The sequence below is a fragment of the Ictidomys tridecemlineatus genome, chromosome X (genome assembly GCF_052094955.1).
Source record: "Ictidomys tridecemlineatus isolate mIctTri1 chromosome X, mIctTri1.hap1, whole genome shotgun sequence".
In the NCBI taxonomy this organism is placed as follows: Eukaryota; Metazoa; Chordata; class Mammalia; order Rodentia; family Sciuridae; genus Ictidomys; species Ictidomys tridecemlineatus.
Window position 1 is genome coordinate 89888674 of NC_135493.1, and position 20731 is coordinate 89909404.

General features: G+C 32.0%; 1 protein-coding gene across 16 annotated transcripts in view; it reads right to left on the reverse strand.

Annotated features, from left to right (window-relative positions):
• Kdm6a (lysine demethylase 6A) overlaps positions 1-20731 on the reverse strand; it is a 215632-nt gene that overhangs the window by 14299 nt on the left and 180602 nt on the right. For all 16 annotated transcript variants that reach the window (XM_078034930.1, XM_078034931.1, XM_005323988.5 and 13 more), the window contains 9 exons: positions 17302-17431; positions 15494-15599; positions 14684-14889; positions 12664-12728; positions 12514-12588; positions 11601-11749; positions 7855-7969; positions 4212-4399; positions 3289-3430 (listed from right to left, as the gene is read on the reverse strand). In XM_078034930.1, the coding sequence (XP_077891056.1) occupies positions 3289-3430; positions 4212-4399; positions 7855-7969; positions 11601-11749; positions 12514-12588; positions 12664-12728; positions 14684-14889; positions 15494-15599; positions 17302-17431 (1176 nt within the window). The remainder of the gene's footprint in view (positions 1-3288; positions 3431-4211; positions 4400-7854; positions 7970-11600; positions 11750-12513; positions 12589-12663; positions 12729-14683; positions 14890-15493; positions 15600-17301; positions 17432-20731) is intronic.

Here is a 20731-nt window from a genome sequence, read left to right on the forward strand (position 1 = left end):
AGCAATGCCTAGGGATCTGGACTTGTGGTTAACATCTTCACTGGTCTGATGACAATAAATGCTTGCTAATCATATCTCAATGAAAATTCAAGCTGGTAGCAGAATTCTTAATAAAATGAATAATCAAGGTTCAAAGGATGAGTCATTTTGTAGTGCTGGATCAAATGGTATATAGATAAGCATGGATGTTCTTTTAAGTTAAAATATGAAAGGCAGGCAGGCATAAGAAACAACTTTATTACCAATAATTATAAGTGAAAAACACCCAAATTTTGTGTGTCCAATTTCAATACAGGGCAACTTTATAACAAAGATAATACCAGTATCAATGTGTAAGACTTCATAATATTAAGAGGGACAGTGATCAACTGGAAGGAGTCCAGAATTATGGTAAGTTTGATGAAGGTGGGGTAAGAAATAGAAATGATAGAGGTAAACGCTGTTTAAATTACCCAAGATCAGGCAGGAAGAACAATACTGGCAAGAGTTTTTCACTGGTTCCTTTTTCCCTTACTCCACCACCCAATTTACGAGAAAGTTCAGTGAGCTTTGGCTCTACAGCAGTCCCTAGTTTGTCCCTCTCTTCACTTCCACAGGCAAATCTCTGCCCAAGCTGATCTCTAATGTAATTGCCTGGTAGCCTCCAAACCATCCTTACTACCTCTACCCTTGCCCCTTGTAATCCACAAGGCAACCAGATCCATTTTCTATTTTTCTTTTTGGAACCAGGGATTGAACTCAGGGGCACTTAAATACTGAGCCACATCCTCATCCTTTTTAAAAATATTTTATTTAGAGACAAGGTGATGATAAGTTGCTTAGGGCTTCGCTAAATTGCTGAGGCCGGCTTTGAACTTGCGATCCTCCTGCCTCATCCTCCCGAGCCACTAGGATTTCAGGTATGTGCTACTGCGCCCAGCTCAGATCCATTTTCTTAATGGTAAAATTAGAACTTATCCCCCCCCCCTACTTAAAATCCTCTAATAGTAATCTGTAACACTTACAATAAATATATAGACTTTTACCTATGTGCTAAAAGTCCATGTACAATCTCATTCCTGCTGCTCACTTCACTGAGCTTATTGCTACCACTCATGTTTTCTCATTCTGCTATAGTCACACTGGCTTCTTCTATCCCATAAACATGCTCATACTGTTCCTAATTCAGCCTTCACTTGTACTCTGGATCTGAAATGTTCTATCCCTAGATCTGTATACCAATGACTTCACCTCATTTTCCAGGGCTAAGGACCCTCTCAGATACTTTCCCTGATGACTTTGGCCAAAGAAATACTATCAGCTTCTCCCACCAAAATATTACTCTATTTTACCTTAATCATACAGATAAATTGCTTCTTAGACTTCCTGCTTGGGAGTCTATCTTGCTCCACTGGAATCTGAGCCCCTTGAACACAGGTATTTTGTCTTATAACAATGCTTTGTCCTTTAGTGTGTAGGATGGTATCTGGCCCAGAGTTGGTTCTAAAGCACTTTTTAAATGGAATATATTCTGTACCAATCTCAGTATATTTAAGGGAATTGGAACTTAGCAACATGTAGATTTTAGATAAATTAGTAAAAAACTTTAAAGAATTATAGTGAGGTAAAGAGATGTCATTAGGGCTGGGAACGTGGTTCAAGCGTGCTTGCCTGGAATGCGCGGGCGCTAGGTTTGATCCTCAGCACCACATAAAAATAAAAAAATAAAGATGTTGTGTCCACCGAAAACTAAAAAAAAAAAATATTAAAAAAGTTCTCTCTCTCTTTAAAAAAAAAGAGAGCGATGTCATTAGATTAGTATAAATTATGAATGCTACAAGCAGGATTACTCGAATATTAAGTAGAAATTTTTAGTAAATGCCCTTTAAAATCCTTTCCAATTATAAAATCCTTATCTATCCAAAATGAGATAAGACACTTCCAATCTACATAACTGTTAGATAAATGGTATCATCGATATTGCATATCCCTTTACCTTTAGTTTATCTGAATTAGCATTTAGTTTATGCCTATCTCCAACTTAACTAACCATCTTCAGGGACACTTCAGGTCATCCTCCTTGCTCCACCAAAAATACTGAACTTATTGTTCAGAGAGCAAAGTACCATTCTGAGATACAGACACCCCTCCTCCACTGCCAATTATATTTATATAGGGAATATAGTGCCTAAGATTCAATGTTTTAAGGAATTTATACATTATTGGACTGTGTCATACGAAAATTCACAGGGATGTTACCTAGCCCACACAATTTTTGTTTGAATAAAATTTTGGATTTAGGTTTGAAAAAATTTTAGTATGCCAGGATTACTTTCAAAAGACAGCATTCTGAAAACAATACATGCTGATCAAATTAATATACCTGCAGGAATAACAATGAGTGTAAATACTATTTTAACAAAGACTGAAACAAAATTAATTCATCCATGAGTATAAAACAGCATACTCCAAAATGAGTTGAGGAGATCAATTCTTAAAAAGATACTGGTCAAATAAATTTGGGAAATACACATAACTTCTATTTATAAAACACATCAAACATACAGTATTTAAAAATTTTTACAAAGAATAAATTTAAAATAAAGGACTTGTTCGACTTTATTTAATTCATCATTTCCCATATTTCTTTGACCAGAATTTTCCACCTTTGGGCAGGTAGGGGTAGTAGTAGAAAACATAATTTACAGGAACACTGCCATATAGCACTGTTTGAAAACATATATTTCTAAACAGATTTACAAAATAGGATAGAAACTGTGACAATAAATGAGAAGCTTATTAGTGTATATGTATTTAAACTAAGGTACTAGATAAAAATTTATATAAACTGTATTAAGTTTTTAAAGCAGCTATGAATAGGGACAAGATGGATAATTTAAACAAAAGAAATTAGTAGTTTAGTCAAATCCCTGTATTAACTGTTAATTTCTCCATAACAGCAATTATTCTATAATGCTATTATCCCTTCAGTTACTAAGAGCAGATTTTCAATATTAAAACTAATGTCTCTTGGGAAATAAGGTTGTTCAGAGAGGAGGGGGTAAGTAAACACAAGAATGTGAATCTACTAGTTTAGAATCATTTATGCTTTTGTTCTTTTTCTGTATCACAGTGGGCTATCTGGAAGGGAAAGGTATTTTTAACATGTGGATTCTCATATTACATTTTGCTAGACTTCTGGATCACTTTCTTTTAATGTCAACATAATTCTATGGGGAAAAAAAGGTATTTAATAGTTAATACTCCCCCAAAAAGAGAGGGACTACAGCAGTTTTAGAAAGCACTTACTTAATCATTTCAAAAAGCTTTGGATCTGAGACCTTGATATTTCGTGCCATATTCCAGGAAAGATGAACCATGGGTACTATTGACTTCACACTTTGCAATTTGTTCCATTCGTACCGTTCCACTGCCAATTTATACTGGCAGGCTAGGAAAAAAAAAACAGTTATAATGCAACCCAAAGTATCGAAAGATATGAAGATAACCATTATCAGAGTACTCTCTCAGGTGATATCTTCAACACCAATTTTGAAAACTTCAAAATACTATAAATATCATTTTTATATTTTATGATAGAATCAATTATATAAAAAGAGTACTTCCTATGACTATGTGCCAGGCATTGTGCTGAGCTAATTTTACCATTATCTCATTTAATTATTACCAATGCTTTACAAATTATCTTCATAATACAGATGAAGAAATCAAGGACTAGAGAAATTAAATAACTTGCCCAAAGTTACAAGAACCAGGTCCTGGTCCAAATCCAGGTATTTCTGGCTCTAAAGGCCATATTCTTAACCTTAAGCTAATACTGCCTGAATGTAGGCATAATTCAAACAGATTTTTACATAGTAGGGCTATTTATATGGCATACAAAAGAAAAATTTGAAAGAATAAATTTGTACTTTGCTTTTTCCCATAAAATGTTTCCTTTATAAAATAAAATCAAGCACTCTAAAAATTGAAGTACATCTTCTATGTATATAAACAAATAAACTTGTTGTTTGCTGAGATTTATGGCTTTAGATTTCCAAATGTTGACTTGAATTTAATTTCTTTCTTACTAAAAACTGAAATTTGGTGCAACGAGACACTCATCTTCCAATATAAAATTTAGTGAGTTATATTCAAGGAAAAAAAGAATATACATATTAGATATAAGCCTTTAAATTAAACTATTTTTTAAAGCATATTCTTTAAAATACCTGTAAGTGGACCAACATTCCAAGCAATGTTGTTGCACCAGCCAATAGCCTGAACCCAATGAACAGTGCCTGCATTTATCCAGACCAAATCTCCAGGTCGCTGAATAAACCTATACACTGGAACATTTGCTTCATAAAGATCTTCAAGGTTGGGCCACCAAGAACCCATTAGGAAATTCAAATTATTTCTGAAATAAGAAACAATGGTACAGATGGATCAGGTAACTTTAATAAGCTCTTTATAAGACTGAAATATCACAAGTTTTTAAATAATATTCATCTATTTTAATGAAATTTAAGTACTTGCACAATAAAAACTGCTATATGTATATAAAGAGTGTGAAATTAATTAGTTCAGTATTGAACAACTTATCTGAAGACTAGTATTACTACCTTAATTTTTCAAAGATCCCAAGGAAATTCAAAGCTATTTTAAAGTAATGCTTCGGTAATTCATTCATTTCATTTCATTTCAATGAAGACATTTTTTTCCTTGGAGGTGGGGGACTAAGGATTGAACCCAGGGATGCTCTATACCACTGAGCTATATCCCAGTCCTTTTTTATTTTTTATTTTGAGACAAGGTGTTGATAAGTTGGCAAGGCTGGTTCAAACTTGCAGTTCTCCTGCTTCAGCTTCCTGCAGTACTGGGATTACAGGAATGTGCAACAACACCAGGCTAGAGTATTTTTCATTAAACTCTGTGGAGTACCTGGAAATCCCTTAAAGGTAAATGGAAGGTGGAGATGATATCAAGTCATTTAAATATGTAAATAGGAACATTATAGTAATAGAAGTACTAGAAACTTCCCACAATTTCTGAGGGAAAGGAAAAGAGAGAAATGGTCTCTACTACTGTTTTGAAAAGGGAGACAAGATGTCAGTTTTTATATGGTTTGAATGATCCACTGATTCAAACTATAAAGTTGAAACCAACTTTATCAAAAGCAAATAATCACATACTACTACCATCAATATACTGCGGAAACAACTCTACAGGTCATATTACTAAGCTTCTATTTCAATATCTGGCTTCTTATTAGTCTCCAACATGATATGAAGTACATCATAAAATATATAGCAACTTTTCCTATAAGATAATTTTATAAATTTCAATTAATTACTTCAGATTTTACATTTTGGGGAAGGAAGTACTTATACAGTAGATACTTTCTTTTTAAAAAAAATTTATAATATATATTAGTTGTAGATGGACACAGTACTTTATTTTGTTTATTTATTTTTATGTGGTGCTAAGGATCAAACTCAGTGCCTCACATGTGTGAGGCAAGCACTCTACCATTGAGCTACAACTTCGGCCCTAGTAGATATATTCTTTTCCTTAGGAACTGAAAAATAACTTTCACTTTGTGTTTTGTGCTGAAGTATATGATAAAGTATACTTTTGAAATTGTTTTATTGGTTTGAATTTAATTTTATGTTAGACCAAGTGTCAGCAAATTTTAGCCCATGGCCCCTGCTCCTTGTTCTTATAAGTAAAACTTTCATTAGAACACAGCCATGCTCATTCATTTACAGATTATCTCTGCTTTTGCATTATGATACAGTTATGACAGAGACCATATAACGAGTAAAGTCTAAAATATTTATTCTCTGGCCCTTTATGGAAAAAAATTTACAAACCTCTCATCTAAATTAAACCTTAGTCCTGTACCACCACCACCCCCACACCCCGCTGCCTGCCTCCCTTAAAAAATGAACAACTAGTCTTTGAAAGTCTAGAACAGATTGCCAATAGCAGCCTAATTGTAAGGTGACAAGGATTGGCTTACTGTTTGTAATAAAACTAAGTAGACACAGTTCAGATAAAAGTTGTCAATAAAACGAAAAACAAAAAACAGTTACAAACACAACCCTAGTCCTATTTTATTCAAGTCTTGCCATGATAAAATTGGAGAAAAATTTCTAACCACAAGAGAGCAATTTCAAATAATCAACAACAATAAACCCTACAAACTTACAAAAAGAAGTAAGCATTGTTTCAATTATATATTAAAAAGAATTGTTATTTCAAGACAGGTACTATTTAACATCATAAAATAAACTACCGACACAATGTCAGAAGAAACAACCCTTATGTGAAACAAAATTACAGTGAAATGCTAAGGCAGCAAATGCTCTTTTTTTTTTTTAAGTATTTTTTAGTTGTCAATGAACTTTATTTATTTGTATGTGGTGCTGAGAATCTAACCCAGTGCCTCACACATGCTAGGCAAGCGCTCTACCACTGAGCCACAACCCCAGCCCTAAATCAGTTATTAAATTTACCTAACCCTTTATACTAAACTTGATATTTTTATTATTCCCAAGCCCAAGCTTTTTGGACATCATCTGCCTATTCTAATTATCTTTTTCCCAAGACACCGCTCCATTTAGAAAGGAAAGAAAAATCTTACCCTAAAAATAGTCAATCCCTACTCAGAAATAATGAACAAGGATCACTGTACTGTAGCTTCAATAATACACAATGATCTCAAAATTTAAGAAATTAAAATCTATTGCACACTGGAGATTTCCCATATAATACTACTGTTTTTCTCTGCTACTATCAGACCGCTGGTTCATAAAAGAAATAATGGATCAAGTTAGTTATTACATTTGAAACCTACAAGGCAAATACTGAGGACTGTGAGAGATAATTCTCTCATGCCTGTATATAAAGAAATTTTGGATCTTTTTTTCCCCAACTATTGACTTACTTCTGACTAAATCCAGGTAGTCACAGCCAAGATTCTTAAGCCAAAGTAAGAAATGACAGGTTTAATATGTAGAATATATATATATATATATATATATATATATATATATAATTAGTTTTCAAATTATTCTCATATTGTAAACATTTTTGGTGAGTTTTCCCCCTTTATCTAATTGCAGTGGGGGAAAAATTCTGACCATTATGTGTATAATTTATGCTTTTAATTTTTACTCCATAATAATTTTCCAATGTTATTACTTAATGGAAATATCATGTGCTTACATAATAAGTGCTTTTCTAGGGAAAAAAATAAAGTTTAGCTACAGAAATAATTAAACTGATAAAATTTTTTTTCAGAGTATTCTTAAACACAAGTAAATGAAGGCTATTTCTAGGATCATAAGAAAGGGAACAATTCTCATTGTGCACATTCTTTCATTAGGTAAAACAATCTGAAGCAGTTAATTAAATTCTGTAAAATTTCTTTATAGGAAAAGTTGCTGGTTTTAATAAGAACTTATATCATGATGATAAGGCAAAGATTAGTATGTTTAAGCTTGAGTTATTACAAAATTCCTTCTACCTTCTTAAACCATTTATAATAAAACAGTGTTTCCCTTGGAATACACACCTTTCAAATGAACAAGTATTTATGCATCAGTTTAAAATTAAAATAATAACTCAATCTTTATATCCTCTAAATTCATGACTGTTACTATTGCATGGAGTGGCTTCATGGCATCTTAAATATTTCCAATAGTATCAAATAATAGGTCTTGAAACAAATCATTTAAAATGAACTTTCTGTTGAACAATAAGTAAAAATTAGCTATATACCCACTAGGATCCAATTTGGTAAGTTGTCCTTTATAATTACTGTTTTCTAATAATCATATTTAAAGAAAATTTAGCTTAGAAACCTACTTTTCACAGAAGTCATTCAAAACACCCCAGTATCCTTCAGGAACAACAAACCATTCACAGTCACCTGGGCCAATGTTTATGTTAACAGAACAGAAGTTGTTATTTTCTTGATGCCCTAAAATGGGAAAAGAAAAAATCAGCACATTATAAATTCTATGGAAAATTTATCTTTAGAAATGAAATATTAGAAATGTTCGACAGATAATGTTCTAGAGATATTTAATTCTTTATGGTATAGCACTTTTGAGTCAAGTCTGACTTCAGAACTGAATCTGGTCAACTCCTAACTCATTCAGTAAGAATATGGAAGGCAGTATGGTACAAATTGAAGTTATCAGCTGAGGTTCTTGGAGTCAGGCTCCTTGGTTTAGTAATTACATGAACTTGGGCAAGATGTTAAGCCTTTCTAACTAAGTTTCCTTATATGTAAGAGTATATAATAACAATTCCTATAAAATCACTGAGTTGTTTTGAAGATCAATGAAATAACAACTGCTTAGAATAGTGCCTAAATTAAAGTAAGCAATAAATACTAGTTATTACATATATTTATATCATTTTTTCCTTGTGAACTAATCCCCATTTCTTTTTTTATATGACAGTGCAATGCATTATAATTCTTATTATACATATAGAGCACAATTTTTCATATCTCTGGTTGTATACATAGTATATTCACACCAATTCATGTCTTCGTACCTGTACTTTGGATAATAATGATCATCACATTCCACCATCATTAATAACCCCATGCCCCCTCCCTTCCCCTCCAACCCCTCTGCCCTATCTAGAGTTCGGCTATTCCTCCCATGCTCCCGCTCCCTATCCCACTATGAATCAGCCTCCTTGTGTCAAAGAAAACATTTGGCATTTAGTTTTTTGTAATCCCCATTTCTTATGAGCAGTATTAGGACATTAGAAAAGGAACAAGAAGCCTGGCTTTCAAAATGTAGCTGCTCCAAGGATTGACATCCATAAAAATAGCAAAGTAGGGACTCTGCATGTCTGTCCCTCTCCAGAAACACCAAAAATCCAATGAAAATTGTTAAAATAACTTTGCCAGAACTTGGGAAGATAGTCAGATTAACATAAACCAATCAAATGCTTGAACAGGAGGAAAGGTTATTTAAACCTGATAGATATTCTTTTGTGGCACTTTAACTTAACCTGGCCCCACCCCATCACTGATAGAGTGGTGTACTTAAAGACAAAGTCTGAGTTCCTGGTGTCAGAGTCCGTGGTTCTAGAAGAAGGAGAGTAGATTTTGTTCCCAAGAAATTATATATATATCCATTTTGACTGGACTGGGGTTTCCCCAAAGGACTAATGTAAAGGAGATTCTAGGTGTTTTGCATACCTCAGAATTCTAACAGGGAAAGCAGTTCAATGTTTCTCAGTACTTACATCTGTCACCTACTACTACTAGGTAGGTGGTTCAAAGTACCCATGGCATGGACACTAATAAAATGTAGCTCTAATTAAAATTATAAATGCTGGGGACCCACTATCTAAACAAAATCTTAGGATAGAGCCTGAGAGCATTTCTCTGATTTAGAACATACATGTCTGATTGTTAAATCCATTAAAACAGATACCATTTATATTTATCTATGTAAATCTAGGTGGGGGGGGGTGAGGGTGGAGGATGTTGAGAGGGAGTATTTACCCCCCATTAACAAAATACTCAAAATAATGCTTTCTAAATTGAACTGAACAAATTATACAAAATTTCCTTTAAGACTGCATTGTCTGATTACTACTTGAAATATAAGTTGAAATGATGCAGTAATTCCATAGTACACACTAGATTTGAAAGACTTGGTATGTGAAAAATCTCTGTAATTTTATATTGGTTACATGTTGAAATATTTTGGCTATAACAAGTCAAAATAAATTTCACCCTTTTTTTTAAACTTTAACATAACTACCAAAAAATTTTAAATTATGTGTGACTTGTATTATATTTTTACTGGAAACTACTATACTAAAGGAATTCTTCAGATAATTATTAATTGTTTAATATTAGACAGGATAATTTTGGAGAATTAACCAAACAAACAAAAACTCAAGAACAGTCTTGGGTTGTTTTTTTTTTTTTTTTTTAAAAGAAGTACTCTTTTCCATTATATTTATAATGAAAAAAGGATTCTTTTTGACTGGAGGATAATGTTATTTGCCCAAAACAATTTAAATTGGATGGGAGAAGTTTTCAACTGAAATGAACCTTAATAATTAAGAACCAATGTGATAACAAATACATAAGAAAACTTAACTATTGAGTTCAAATGGTTTGCCCAGTACTTATACTAGTGTGTAATGACACAGTGTGGAGCAGAACATAGTTCTTTCATTATTTATTCCAGAATTCTTTCTTCTTCAACTATGGATAAAACATCATAGAACTGAGCTTTAAATGGACTCAGAATAAAAACTACAACCAATGGTTCTAATTTTGGCTGTACACTAAAAACCTCTGGGGAACATATTTCTGTTTATTTAATAATACTTGTGTCTCAATCCCCAGAGATCAATTATATATCTTTACAAAGTTTATCAGGAGATTCAAACGAGCAGCCAGAACTGAGAATCACTGACCTGTGTTAACCAGAAGTATCACAACCCTATTGTGAAATGATTCTTAAACTCTGATTCATTAAGAAGGTGACAAGAAGTCTGCTTTTTAAACCATGTCTGCTTCAAGTAGAAAACTGAAGCACTGAGAGAAACATGCAGCTTGTATACACTGACATAGCTGACTAGTTATTAGCAGTTATCTCTAACTGATAATAACTAGATTAATAACTAGCATTATTGCCAGGGTTGCAGCAACCATTAAATATTTCAAACATCACTTTGTGAAATTTCATGTCAATTCACGGAGGTACAAAGAAGAGACACATTAGCGTTGGACAGAAATTTGAAGGCTAAAAACAAGGTAATTTATTTGACAAAGAGAAAGACCCAGAGAAGGGATGTGACTTGCCAAAAGCAACAAGTCTAGTTAGTGACAAAGTCCAGACAATCCAATAAGAGGACTGAAACCTCCACTTTCTTTTTAAAATTAAATACAATGGAATAATTTAGAAAATGTACTGTTCAATGAAATGGTTCTGTATACATACATATGCACTAGGTCATGACAGAAAACATATTTTTCTTATGATTGTGGTTTTAAAAAAGTTTAGAAAAACACTGTACTCTGTAATTCTCTGCAATAGATGGGATCAACAACAGAGTCTTTAGGCTATAGAGGTTTATTTCCCCAGTGGTGCTCCAATGCCCCTTTAAAAGTCAAATCATTATTATTGAGCTATAATACACACACACACACACACTCTCTCTCTCTCTCTCTCTCATTTATTTATTTAGGTACTGAGGATTGAACCCAGGGGTGTCTAACCACTGAGCAACATCCCCAGCCCTTTTTAAATATTTTATTTAGAGACAGGGTCTCACTGAGTTGCTAAGTGCCTCCACAAGTTGCTGAGGCTGGCTTTGAACTTGCAGTCCTCCTACCTAGGCATCCCAAGGTTCTGGGATTACAGGCGTGGGCCACAGCACTCTCTTAGCTATTATATTTTAAAAGGTATTCCAAGAAGAACTGATAATCTAAGCCCCATTAAAGAGTCTAATCTTATAATAACAAAAATCCTTTCAGTTTTATTCATTTTAAATGGAAAGATACTGGTTCTCTATGCATATTTCATATTTTATGCTTTTCAATGATATGATTTCATAAAAATTACCTGGTGTTCTGCTTCCTGGAACTTTCATGTACAACTGAACTGTGTTCATGCCCAGTATGGTATGACCAACGTGGCTTAAAAGATTTCCTGCTGATACGACACGCACAAAAGCAGGAAGTTTAGTCAGTTCATGTAGCTGCAACTTCCACCTGCAATAAAATAGATCAAGAGTTATAATTAAATATGTAAGTATTTTACTTTTGCATAGAAAATGCTTAAATTTTAAAATTTTTTTCAAAGAGAAATTCCTATGAAAAGAAGCATAAAAACTATGGACCAAGTAAATGAGTGAAAAGAAATTAATTTTCTATTTTTTATAGTTGTGTTGTAGAATCATATTTCATTAATAAGTATTTTTATAATTCTTTTTTTAAAATTATTTTTATTTTTTTACATGGTGCCGAGAATCAAACCCAGTACCTTACACGTTCCAAGCAAGTGCTCTACCACTGAGCCATAACCCCAGCTCCATAATTCTATTTCATATAATTAATAAATGTGATTTTATAATTCTGTAATTAGCATCAAGTCAGGGTCTTACTGTAAAAACTGTACCAGGGTTTTAAGTAAAAAAATAATAATAAAGTCTAGCAAAAAAAAAAAATCATTTTTTACCTTATTCTCTCATATAACAACTTTAAAACTGACAAGGAATGAAATACAAAAGGAAGCTATTGGGCTGAGGATGTGGCTCAAGCAGTAGCACGCTCGCCTGGCATGCATGGGGCGCTAGGTTCGATCCTCAGCACCACATAAAAAAAAAATAAAGACGCTGCGTCTACCGAAAACTAAAAAATAAATATTTAAAAAAAAATTCTCTCTCTCAAAAAAAAAAGGAAGCTACAGACTATCTTCATCTTTAGAAGGCTACTTCTTTGCATCATTTCAGAGAAATATTACCATGAGGACTTACTTTTTGTCATCAGACAGGTCAATGTTGGTCCCGAACTTTATGGTCTTAAAGGGTCCTTTCCTCCTCCTCCCAGAACTTAAGAAGAGAGAGACAATATTAAAAACATGCCTTGTAAAAGAAATATAAGGTGAACATTAAAAAATGACTTACTTATCTGAAGATGTAGATTCACTATCTGAGTGGTCTTTATGGTGACTTCTTTTCTCATTTTCTTCCTATAAGAAGAAAAGCTTTCTACCTTAGTATTTTACAACTGGCTATCATTTTCATCATACAACTAAAAAAAGTTCATATCTGGATTGAATGATATTATCTATGTTTTGAAACTAAGTTTCTATAGGCATCTTACACATAAAATTTCTTCAAAGATGTAGATAATAATTTAAAGACAGACCCAAGAAAATTCAAATCTACTTGGCATGGTATCTAACTTCTTCCACCAGCTACAACGTTACATTATAGATTCTCATATTTGCTCCATTTTCAAGAGGAGAGAAAATTTAAGTGGAAAGGCCTGATAAGTCTCAACCTTGATGATAAATGTTCTAAGCTCCCAAAGGCATGTGCACAAGTACATAGCCATATGTGCATAAGAACAGAGGGTAAGATGGTTTCTACTCTAGATTATGGACAAATGGAAGAAGTTGTTCCTGGGTTAATCTTTATTACACAATGGATTATAAACATGACAGAACATTTACAAAATCAGTATGGAAATTAAGTGCTGAAAAATATAGCACTTCTCAATGCAAATATACTTTCATTTATAATTCTTGTGTCACAAATGTGGTATCTTTTAAACACTGTTCCATGATCTATGAGTTAGTAATGCTTACTAACACTGTGGCTTCCTTCCCTTTAAATGTATAATTTCTGAACATTTGTCAAATTTTCATATATTCTACTCCATGCCTCAAAGCATATTAAAAGACCATCCTTCCTTTGGTTACAGGTCTTTTCCCATTTAAATATTCTGCCTCTTATTATCTTTGCTTTTTTAACTCTTTGTCCAAATCTTCCTTAGATATTCTTTGAACACTGCTTAATGTTTTGGTCTATCCTGACCAAAATATTACTAAGTAGTTGAAGCATCTTAAAAATGTTCACTATGGAGATGGATATAGACAATGCATTCAGTGTAACTCATGGAAGTTGCAGGACAGATTTTTACTAGATGAATTTGTTTCCACCCCCTTTTGGTAGCATATAGGGAACAGCAGTGGGAAAGGAACACAAATACATAATTTATAGGTAAAATGCTGCCTTGACTGAAAAACGTGAACTCAGGGTACAATTCTTAATAGACAAACAAATTTAATGAATTACATACTAAACACTTTCAGTCACATATTAAACATCAGCTATAGGACATGTGAAGAAGAAACAACTTAGCACAGACAAGTATTTCAGTAATATCTTTAATAAACTCATTTCTGTGGGTGTTTTATGTTTAGTTTGTGGGAGAATTCACAAAGTTCTCCTTATACTACTAGAGGATTTTAGAAATGCTTTAGTGTTGAAAGTTTTATATAGGTCTTTTAATAATAATTCTATTCATTTTTCAAATTTTATAATTCTCCATATCTTTTAAAATAATTTTAAATTTCTACCTCACCTTCAGCTTTCTCTTATGGGCTAAGATTGGTAGCCAAAATACTAAGCTTCTGAGAGTTGTCTATCAGATAATATTAGTAAGGCAGAAAAAAAATGATGTGGTATAAGACCAGGAATTTTGCAAGCATAAAGCATACTTGAGCCTTGCTTTATTTACTTGATAAATTACTGGTTCTCAACCAGGGACAATTTTGCCCTCTAGGAGTATGTGGTATGTCTAGAGATACTTTAGAGTCCAAGAATACTACTAGATATCCTACAACACAAAGAACACCCCCCAAAACAAAGAATTATACTGCTCTAAATAGAAATATCCCAGAAATGAAGGATCTTTTTGGCTAGACAGTCATTCTATTTCTCCTCAATGATATTTACTATACTTTATCAGCCCATAGGATTGATTAGACTTAACTAAGAGCAAACTTCATAGAAATTACAAAGTATTTTATATAATACAAAATAATGAAATGCATATAAAAATAATGTGTCCTTTCAAAACTCCAAAATAAGATAAGTTTTAAAAGTCTAAAACAATCTTCAGGAAGAAAATACTTACTCTCAATGATTCTTGGAATGAAGAAGCTTGGTATTGTGCATATTTAGCAATCGTAGTATGAGATCTATTACTTTCACAATGCCAGATTTTCTTTGTTCCAGTGGGATCCCAGTTTTCATCTGCTGGTTGCAATAACTGTGTCCTCACTTCTACCATATGTTCATTGTTAGCTTCCACCAAAGTTTTAGTAGAGAAAAGTCCTAGGTCTTTATAAACAAAAAATAATTAGTAAATAAAATCTATATTTAGAATAATGTTTTAAAGTTGCACCTCCTTTTTTAAGAAAAAGATAAATTATAGTACAGCACCTGGTTCCCCTAAAAACTAACTAGGCTCTATATATACTCTAAGCTAGGTATCAAGTTTGCAGAATCATACAGTGAAGCCCCAGTCTTAACTGTCATGCCATCTCAACAGACAAGTGTCCAAAGATCAAAGTTTCATTTATGTAATTTCTGCTGACGGGAAATACTTACAGGCTATAGTACATATCAGTAACATCTCACCCACTTTTTATACTCAAAATTTCTTCTATGAGTTAACCTAAGTCATAATTATATAATTTAACCAAAATAAAAGCTAATTTAAAAACTACCACAAAATTACCAGTAACCAATATCACTATCACAAATTCAAATAATGAATGAAAAATGTGATAGATTTTTTTCCGTTTCTCTGAGACAAGAAAATGTTAAAATGAAAATATTTTTAAAAATGGAAAAATAAAACAAAAGTTATCTACCAGTGTTTTAGAAGATAAAAGTAAAAAATAAATTATACAAACATTTTTCTTTTTTATTTAAAGCTTACCTAACTTAAGAGCTCCAGCAAGGCCACGTATTACTGTAACAGGGTTGTTTGGATTTGTACAAAATTGATGTAATGGAGGAAAGAAAGCATCACGTTTATTTTCCAACTGCAAAATTAAAACACGTGGTTAGATCTCAGGAAAACAGCTTTTATTTAAATGATATGTCCCAAATTCATACTCGTTATTTAATGAGATTAAAATAATGTATCATATGTGCTGATATTTCTATTTTACAGGATTTTATCATTATATCTCTTGATTCTAGTTTTAAGTAGATAGTAACCACATACATTTCTCATTTGCTATATCTTGAAAAAATTATGTGGGAGAAATAAAACATAAACATCAAAATCAAGGTGTGTTAAGTATTATTCAGTCTTAAAAAGGATCACATGTTATGAATAAACCCAGAGGACATTATGCTAAGTGAAATAAGCCAGTCATAAAAAGACTAATATTCTATGATTCCACTTATTGAGGCATATAAAGTGGTCAAATTCATAGAAGCACAAAGTGAAATAGAGGTTGACAGGGACTGAGAAGAGTGGGGAAAAGAGGTTTTGTTTAATGAATAGATTTTCAGTTCAGCAAGATGTAAAAGTGCCAGAAATGGGTTGCATAATGATGTGAACATGCTTAATCCGAATAACTATACATCCAGAAATGGTTAAAATGGTAAATTTCATGCTATGTGCTTTAAAAAAAAAAAATCACAAGAAAGTAGGGGAATAAAGAAAATCAAAATATTTTAAAAATATATTCTCAAAATGAAGTAGACTAAAGATAGATTTCAATTGTGCATTTTTCCCCTTGGACCTCAGTTAAAATGTTTTATTACACATCCATCCCACTACTTCCCTTTAGAAAAAAGGGATTAATAGCTACTCATTGGAGGAAAGATTACTACCAACTGGCCTCCACAGAGCAAAAGGGCCAAATTTCTAAAACTCAAGTATCATTTATATATGCAAGTTAATTCTAAGTACATTATCCTAACTTTATATGTACTTTAAAAATGTTTTTCATTTGGGGTTGAAGTTTGAAGATGGAAGGAAATGCAACAGCAGGATCTATTTAGAAACAAACGTAAAAGAGGAATTGCTTAGATTTCACTCTAACAATCTTCCTGTATTGTTTACCCAGATTTCTATAAAGTAAACCTAATATCCAGTTTTTAAAAATATTTTTAGTTGTAGATGGACACAATACCTTATTTTGTTTATTTAGTTTTTTATGTGGTGCTGGGGGTCAAACCCAGTGCCTCACACATGCTAGGCAAACGCTCTACCACTGAGCCACAACCCCAGGCCTAATATCCAGTTTTAAATATTTCAAATAACCTACTAAGCTTTTTAGTAGGTTAGTATATACATCTATTATCACATATTTGGTTCTCAAAACACTTTTTTTTTTGCAGTAGATAATCTTTTTTCTTTTGGTAGATGTATAAAACAAAATGAACATTAAGGTCCACACAACTAGTAGAATGCAGATATAAAACCCAATTTACTCAAAAAAAGTCCATACATTTAGCTAGCTTTTGCCTAATATAGCTCAAAAATCAAAGCAGTAAAAATATTTTTCACATTCTAATACAATGATAGTTAATAGCTAAGAAGGCATTTATAAAATGTTATTGCAAAAGCCTTTTCAATATATCTCCCCCTTGCCTGGATATTCACACTGTTACCAATAATTCTAACACTTTCTAAAGGGCATCCATGTTGACTTAAACAAAGATTTTATGAAAAACAGGCAGGTGCAAATACTGGTTTGATTGATTTCTAGTCAGTTAATTCAGACTTACATAAATACTAGGTGTAGGTGGATTCAACTTGTCCTTTGGCAAGGGAGGGTATGGTGAAGACGGTGGTCTTGGAGGAGGACATTTATCCAACAAAATGCTACTATTAGACAGGCCATTTTTACCTAGATTCCTTTAAAAAAAAAAAAAAAAGAAGGAGGAGGAATAAATCAGCTATATGTTTACTTAGAAAACAAACAAAAAAATCCTGAATTAAGTCCTAATTAAATGACTAGGTATTTATACAAATCTATAGAATTTCGATCCATCAGGAAAAAACTAAGAATGATTATTAATTTCAGCAAATACTTATTTTGATTCCTATATCTTTCACTGAAGAAAAACAAAAGCATAATACATGGATTACTGATGACATTCTTTATTTTGTTTGTAATTTTCCAATGTATTTTCTTCACCTAAAGAACAAACATGGGCTCCAATTTCCTTCTACTATAAGATTCTTTTCCATCAAATGTTGAAATGTTAACCTGACCAATAAATGTCTAGATAATAATAAAATATGTCTCTCTTCCTATGTCTCATCTTAGCAATTGTAACCAGTTATCTTTATGATAACTCTCAGAGTTTTTTTCCTTTCTTTTCTCAGATTTAAAAAGATTTCTTTTTTTACAACTTCTTAGCTAATAAAATTCAGCAAGACTTCCATCTATTAAACTTTACATCAAATTATACTAATTTTTTAAAAAATGTATATAGTTGCTATTCATTCTAAGATGCTACATTTCATCATTACTTATTAGTATTTAGGGTTTCTTTTCCCTTAATAAATGTATCATACTTATTAAAATTATAAATTCTTAAGATATGATAGAATTATTCCTAATCTGTAATTCTTTTCATGTAAGAAAAAAATGAAGATATTCCTAATTTCTTAAAATTTCTACCCAATTTAGAAAATCAGTAAGAAATAATCCTGAGTTTTCTAATCATTTTAGGTTAACTAACTTACCTCATCAAATTATCACAAGTTCAAAACCAGTCAATGCATTAAAATATCAAGTAGTTTTAACATAATACAATTAATACAATTTCAATAAGAGTGAAAATTAAAATTAATATGGGAAGTCAAAAATTCAGTAACTTTATTTCCTGAAGAAGGACTTAGCTACTTTTTGTTTCAAATTATAGAAACATACTTGTTGGAACAAAATTAAACTTCCTTATTTTACTATGTTTTTGATACCTTGAAGAAATCTTATGAATCATCTGTTCTAGTTGGCACTAATGTAAAATAAGTCTTCAAATTCCACTGCTATAAATGGTTGAGTTATCCTAAATCAAACCATAGGTGTCTTACTTAATTTTTTCAACTACAACTGGAAGTAAAACCAAAATGTTCATGACATATCACAAAGGAATAAATTAAGTTTAAAATAATTGACTTAAGAACAGTATGTGTAATTGCTATTAAAGTACAATTTTTAGCTTGTGTAACAATTAAAGACTGAGCAAATAAATAGTCTACTCAATGCCAATTTTCAACATCTCTCCACAAAAGAATAAGTATTCTGTACATTTAAAGATAAAGATATAGGATTTTTCCAAGTTTTAATATTAAGATATAAAATTGGTATAATATATAAACACCATTAAGTTTTTGCTTTTAACAAGTAGAAAATTCTTGGCAGAGACTGATAAACAATTCAAGTATTATCATTAATAAGTGTTAGATAAAACATTCACCTACAATATCTACATAAATAATAATTAGTTTTCATGCTGAATTGTACCTCTGCCACTCTTTAACTCCTGAACAACAAAATGTTTCAGAATACATAAAATTTGTTTTTCAAAAAAGGAGATGGATATAGTACTATTTGTATTGATCAATATTTTTAAAAATTGAAAGATATGAACCATGTATTAAAAGCCAACTGCACCATAAAACAGCATCACATGCTAATTAAATATGGCACCAAAATTTAAGTTTCTACAACATTCTGGGCATTTATGAGACTAGAAAATGGGGTTTGGCAGCTTAGTAGAATTGCCTATTTCTATCATTTCTACGGTTCTGTGACAGTGTTTTTGTTTTTTATTTTTTAAGAAAAATGGTAAAGAAAACAATGGAAAATGTTGTTGACTATATTTTAAAATAGAAAAGAAAAAAAGGAGGCATAATTAGGAATGCTGATAATGATTTAACCATTTGAATGTTGCAATTACAATTTAAACCAAAAAAGAAGCAAAAGTAACTGCCTTTTCATGTGTAACACTGACCACTGCAATAATAAGACAAACTAAACCAGGTTAAAAAATAATCATTACTTTAGAAAGCTAAGTAGGCATGTGAAAATAAAAGGGTACTAAGATTAAATAACACAAACAATTCATATCCAGCAGTTTCTTTTTGTGTTTCAAATATTGACCACCTGCCTATTAAAATCAAATCTGAAACAAAAAGAAGTTTCCCTGAAGGAGATGATGTTTATGAACATATGTCTATATAGTGACTATAATCACTATGTAGTGATTTAAGTTTTCTACTTAAAATATGCTTGTCAATCCTAATGTAGAGGGCATTAGGATTAATAGGATAAATAACAGGAATAAATTACCTTCTGAATACTGTTTAGAATACCTCAAATCCAATAATGAAACTTTAATATAAAAATGCAAAGTAGAGAGAAAAGGAATTGAAGAAAGAAGCAGGTACTAGAAAGGATTTATATATTGTCCCACTTTAAATCTTTTTATTCCATTTTGAAACTGTTCCTAAGCCAAGCAGAATAGGAAGAAATTAATGGTTGCTCAATTATTTGAAATAGTGACATAAATTTACTTTCAAATTTTTCCTCTACCAAATTATATAAAGCAAATGTCCATATTAGGCCTCAAAAATAAAATGGAAGATTATAATCTTTAATATATTAAGAAATGCAATTGACTAGGCACCTGTAAGTATAAAACTTTATTAATGAAAACTACTACTATACACTTTAAAACTTGGGGAACAGAACACAGTACCATGGAACTCTGACAGTATTCCTCCAGAAAACCCTTAGGTTCCATACAGTCCATGATGTTAATTTTAGACCACTCAATTTCTCTTCATTTTCTAACAACTGTACTGAGTCTACAGAGAGCAGATAAAGAAGGAAGCCCCCTGCTCCAGCAGAATGGAATCAACAGCAGTAGCTAAGAAAGTGGACAGAAGCCACAGCAGCTGAGTAGGAAGCAGGCAGAAAGCAATCAGATTGGCAGTGAGTCAAGGCACTGTGTCCCCAGAGAGCCAGGTATAACTCTTGATCTGAACACTCCTACTATTTTTAAAAGGGCCCACAGTTGAAGCGCATGAAAGTGTAAAAGCTAAACAAAAGGACTAATAACAAAATCTCTAAAGTAAAAATTTCTAAAGAGTCAAATGTACTATATGCTTTGGAAGAATTTGATTTAGAGATCACCCAATGTG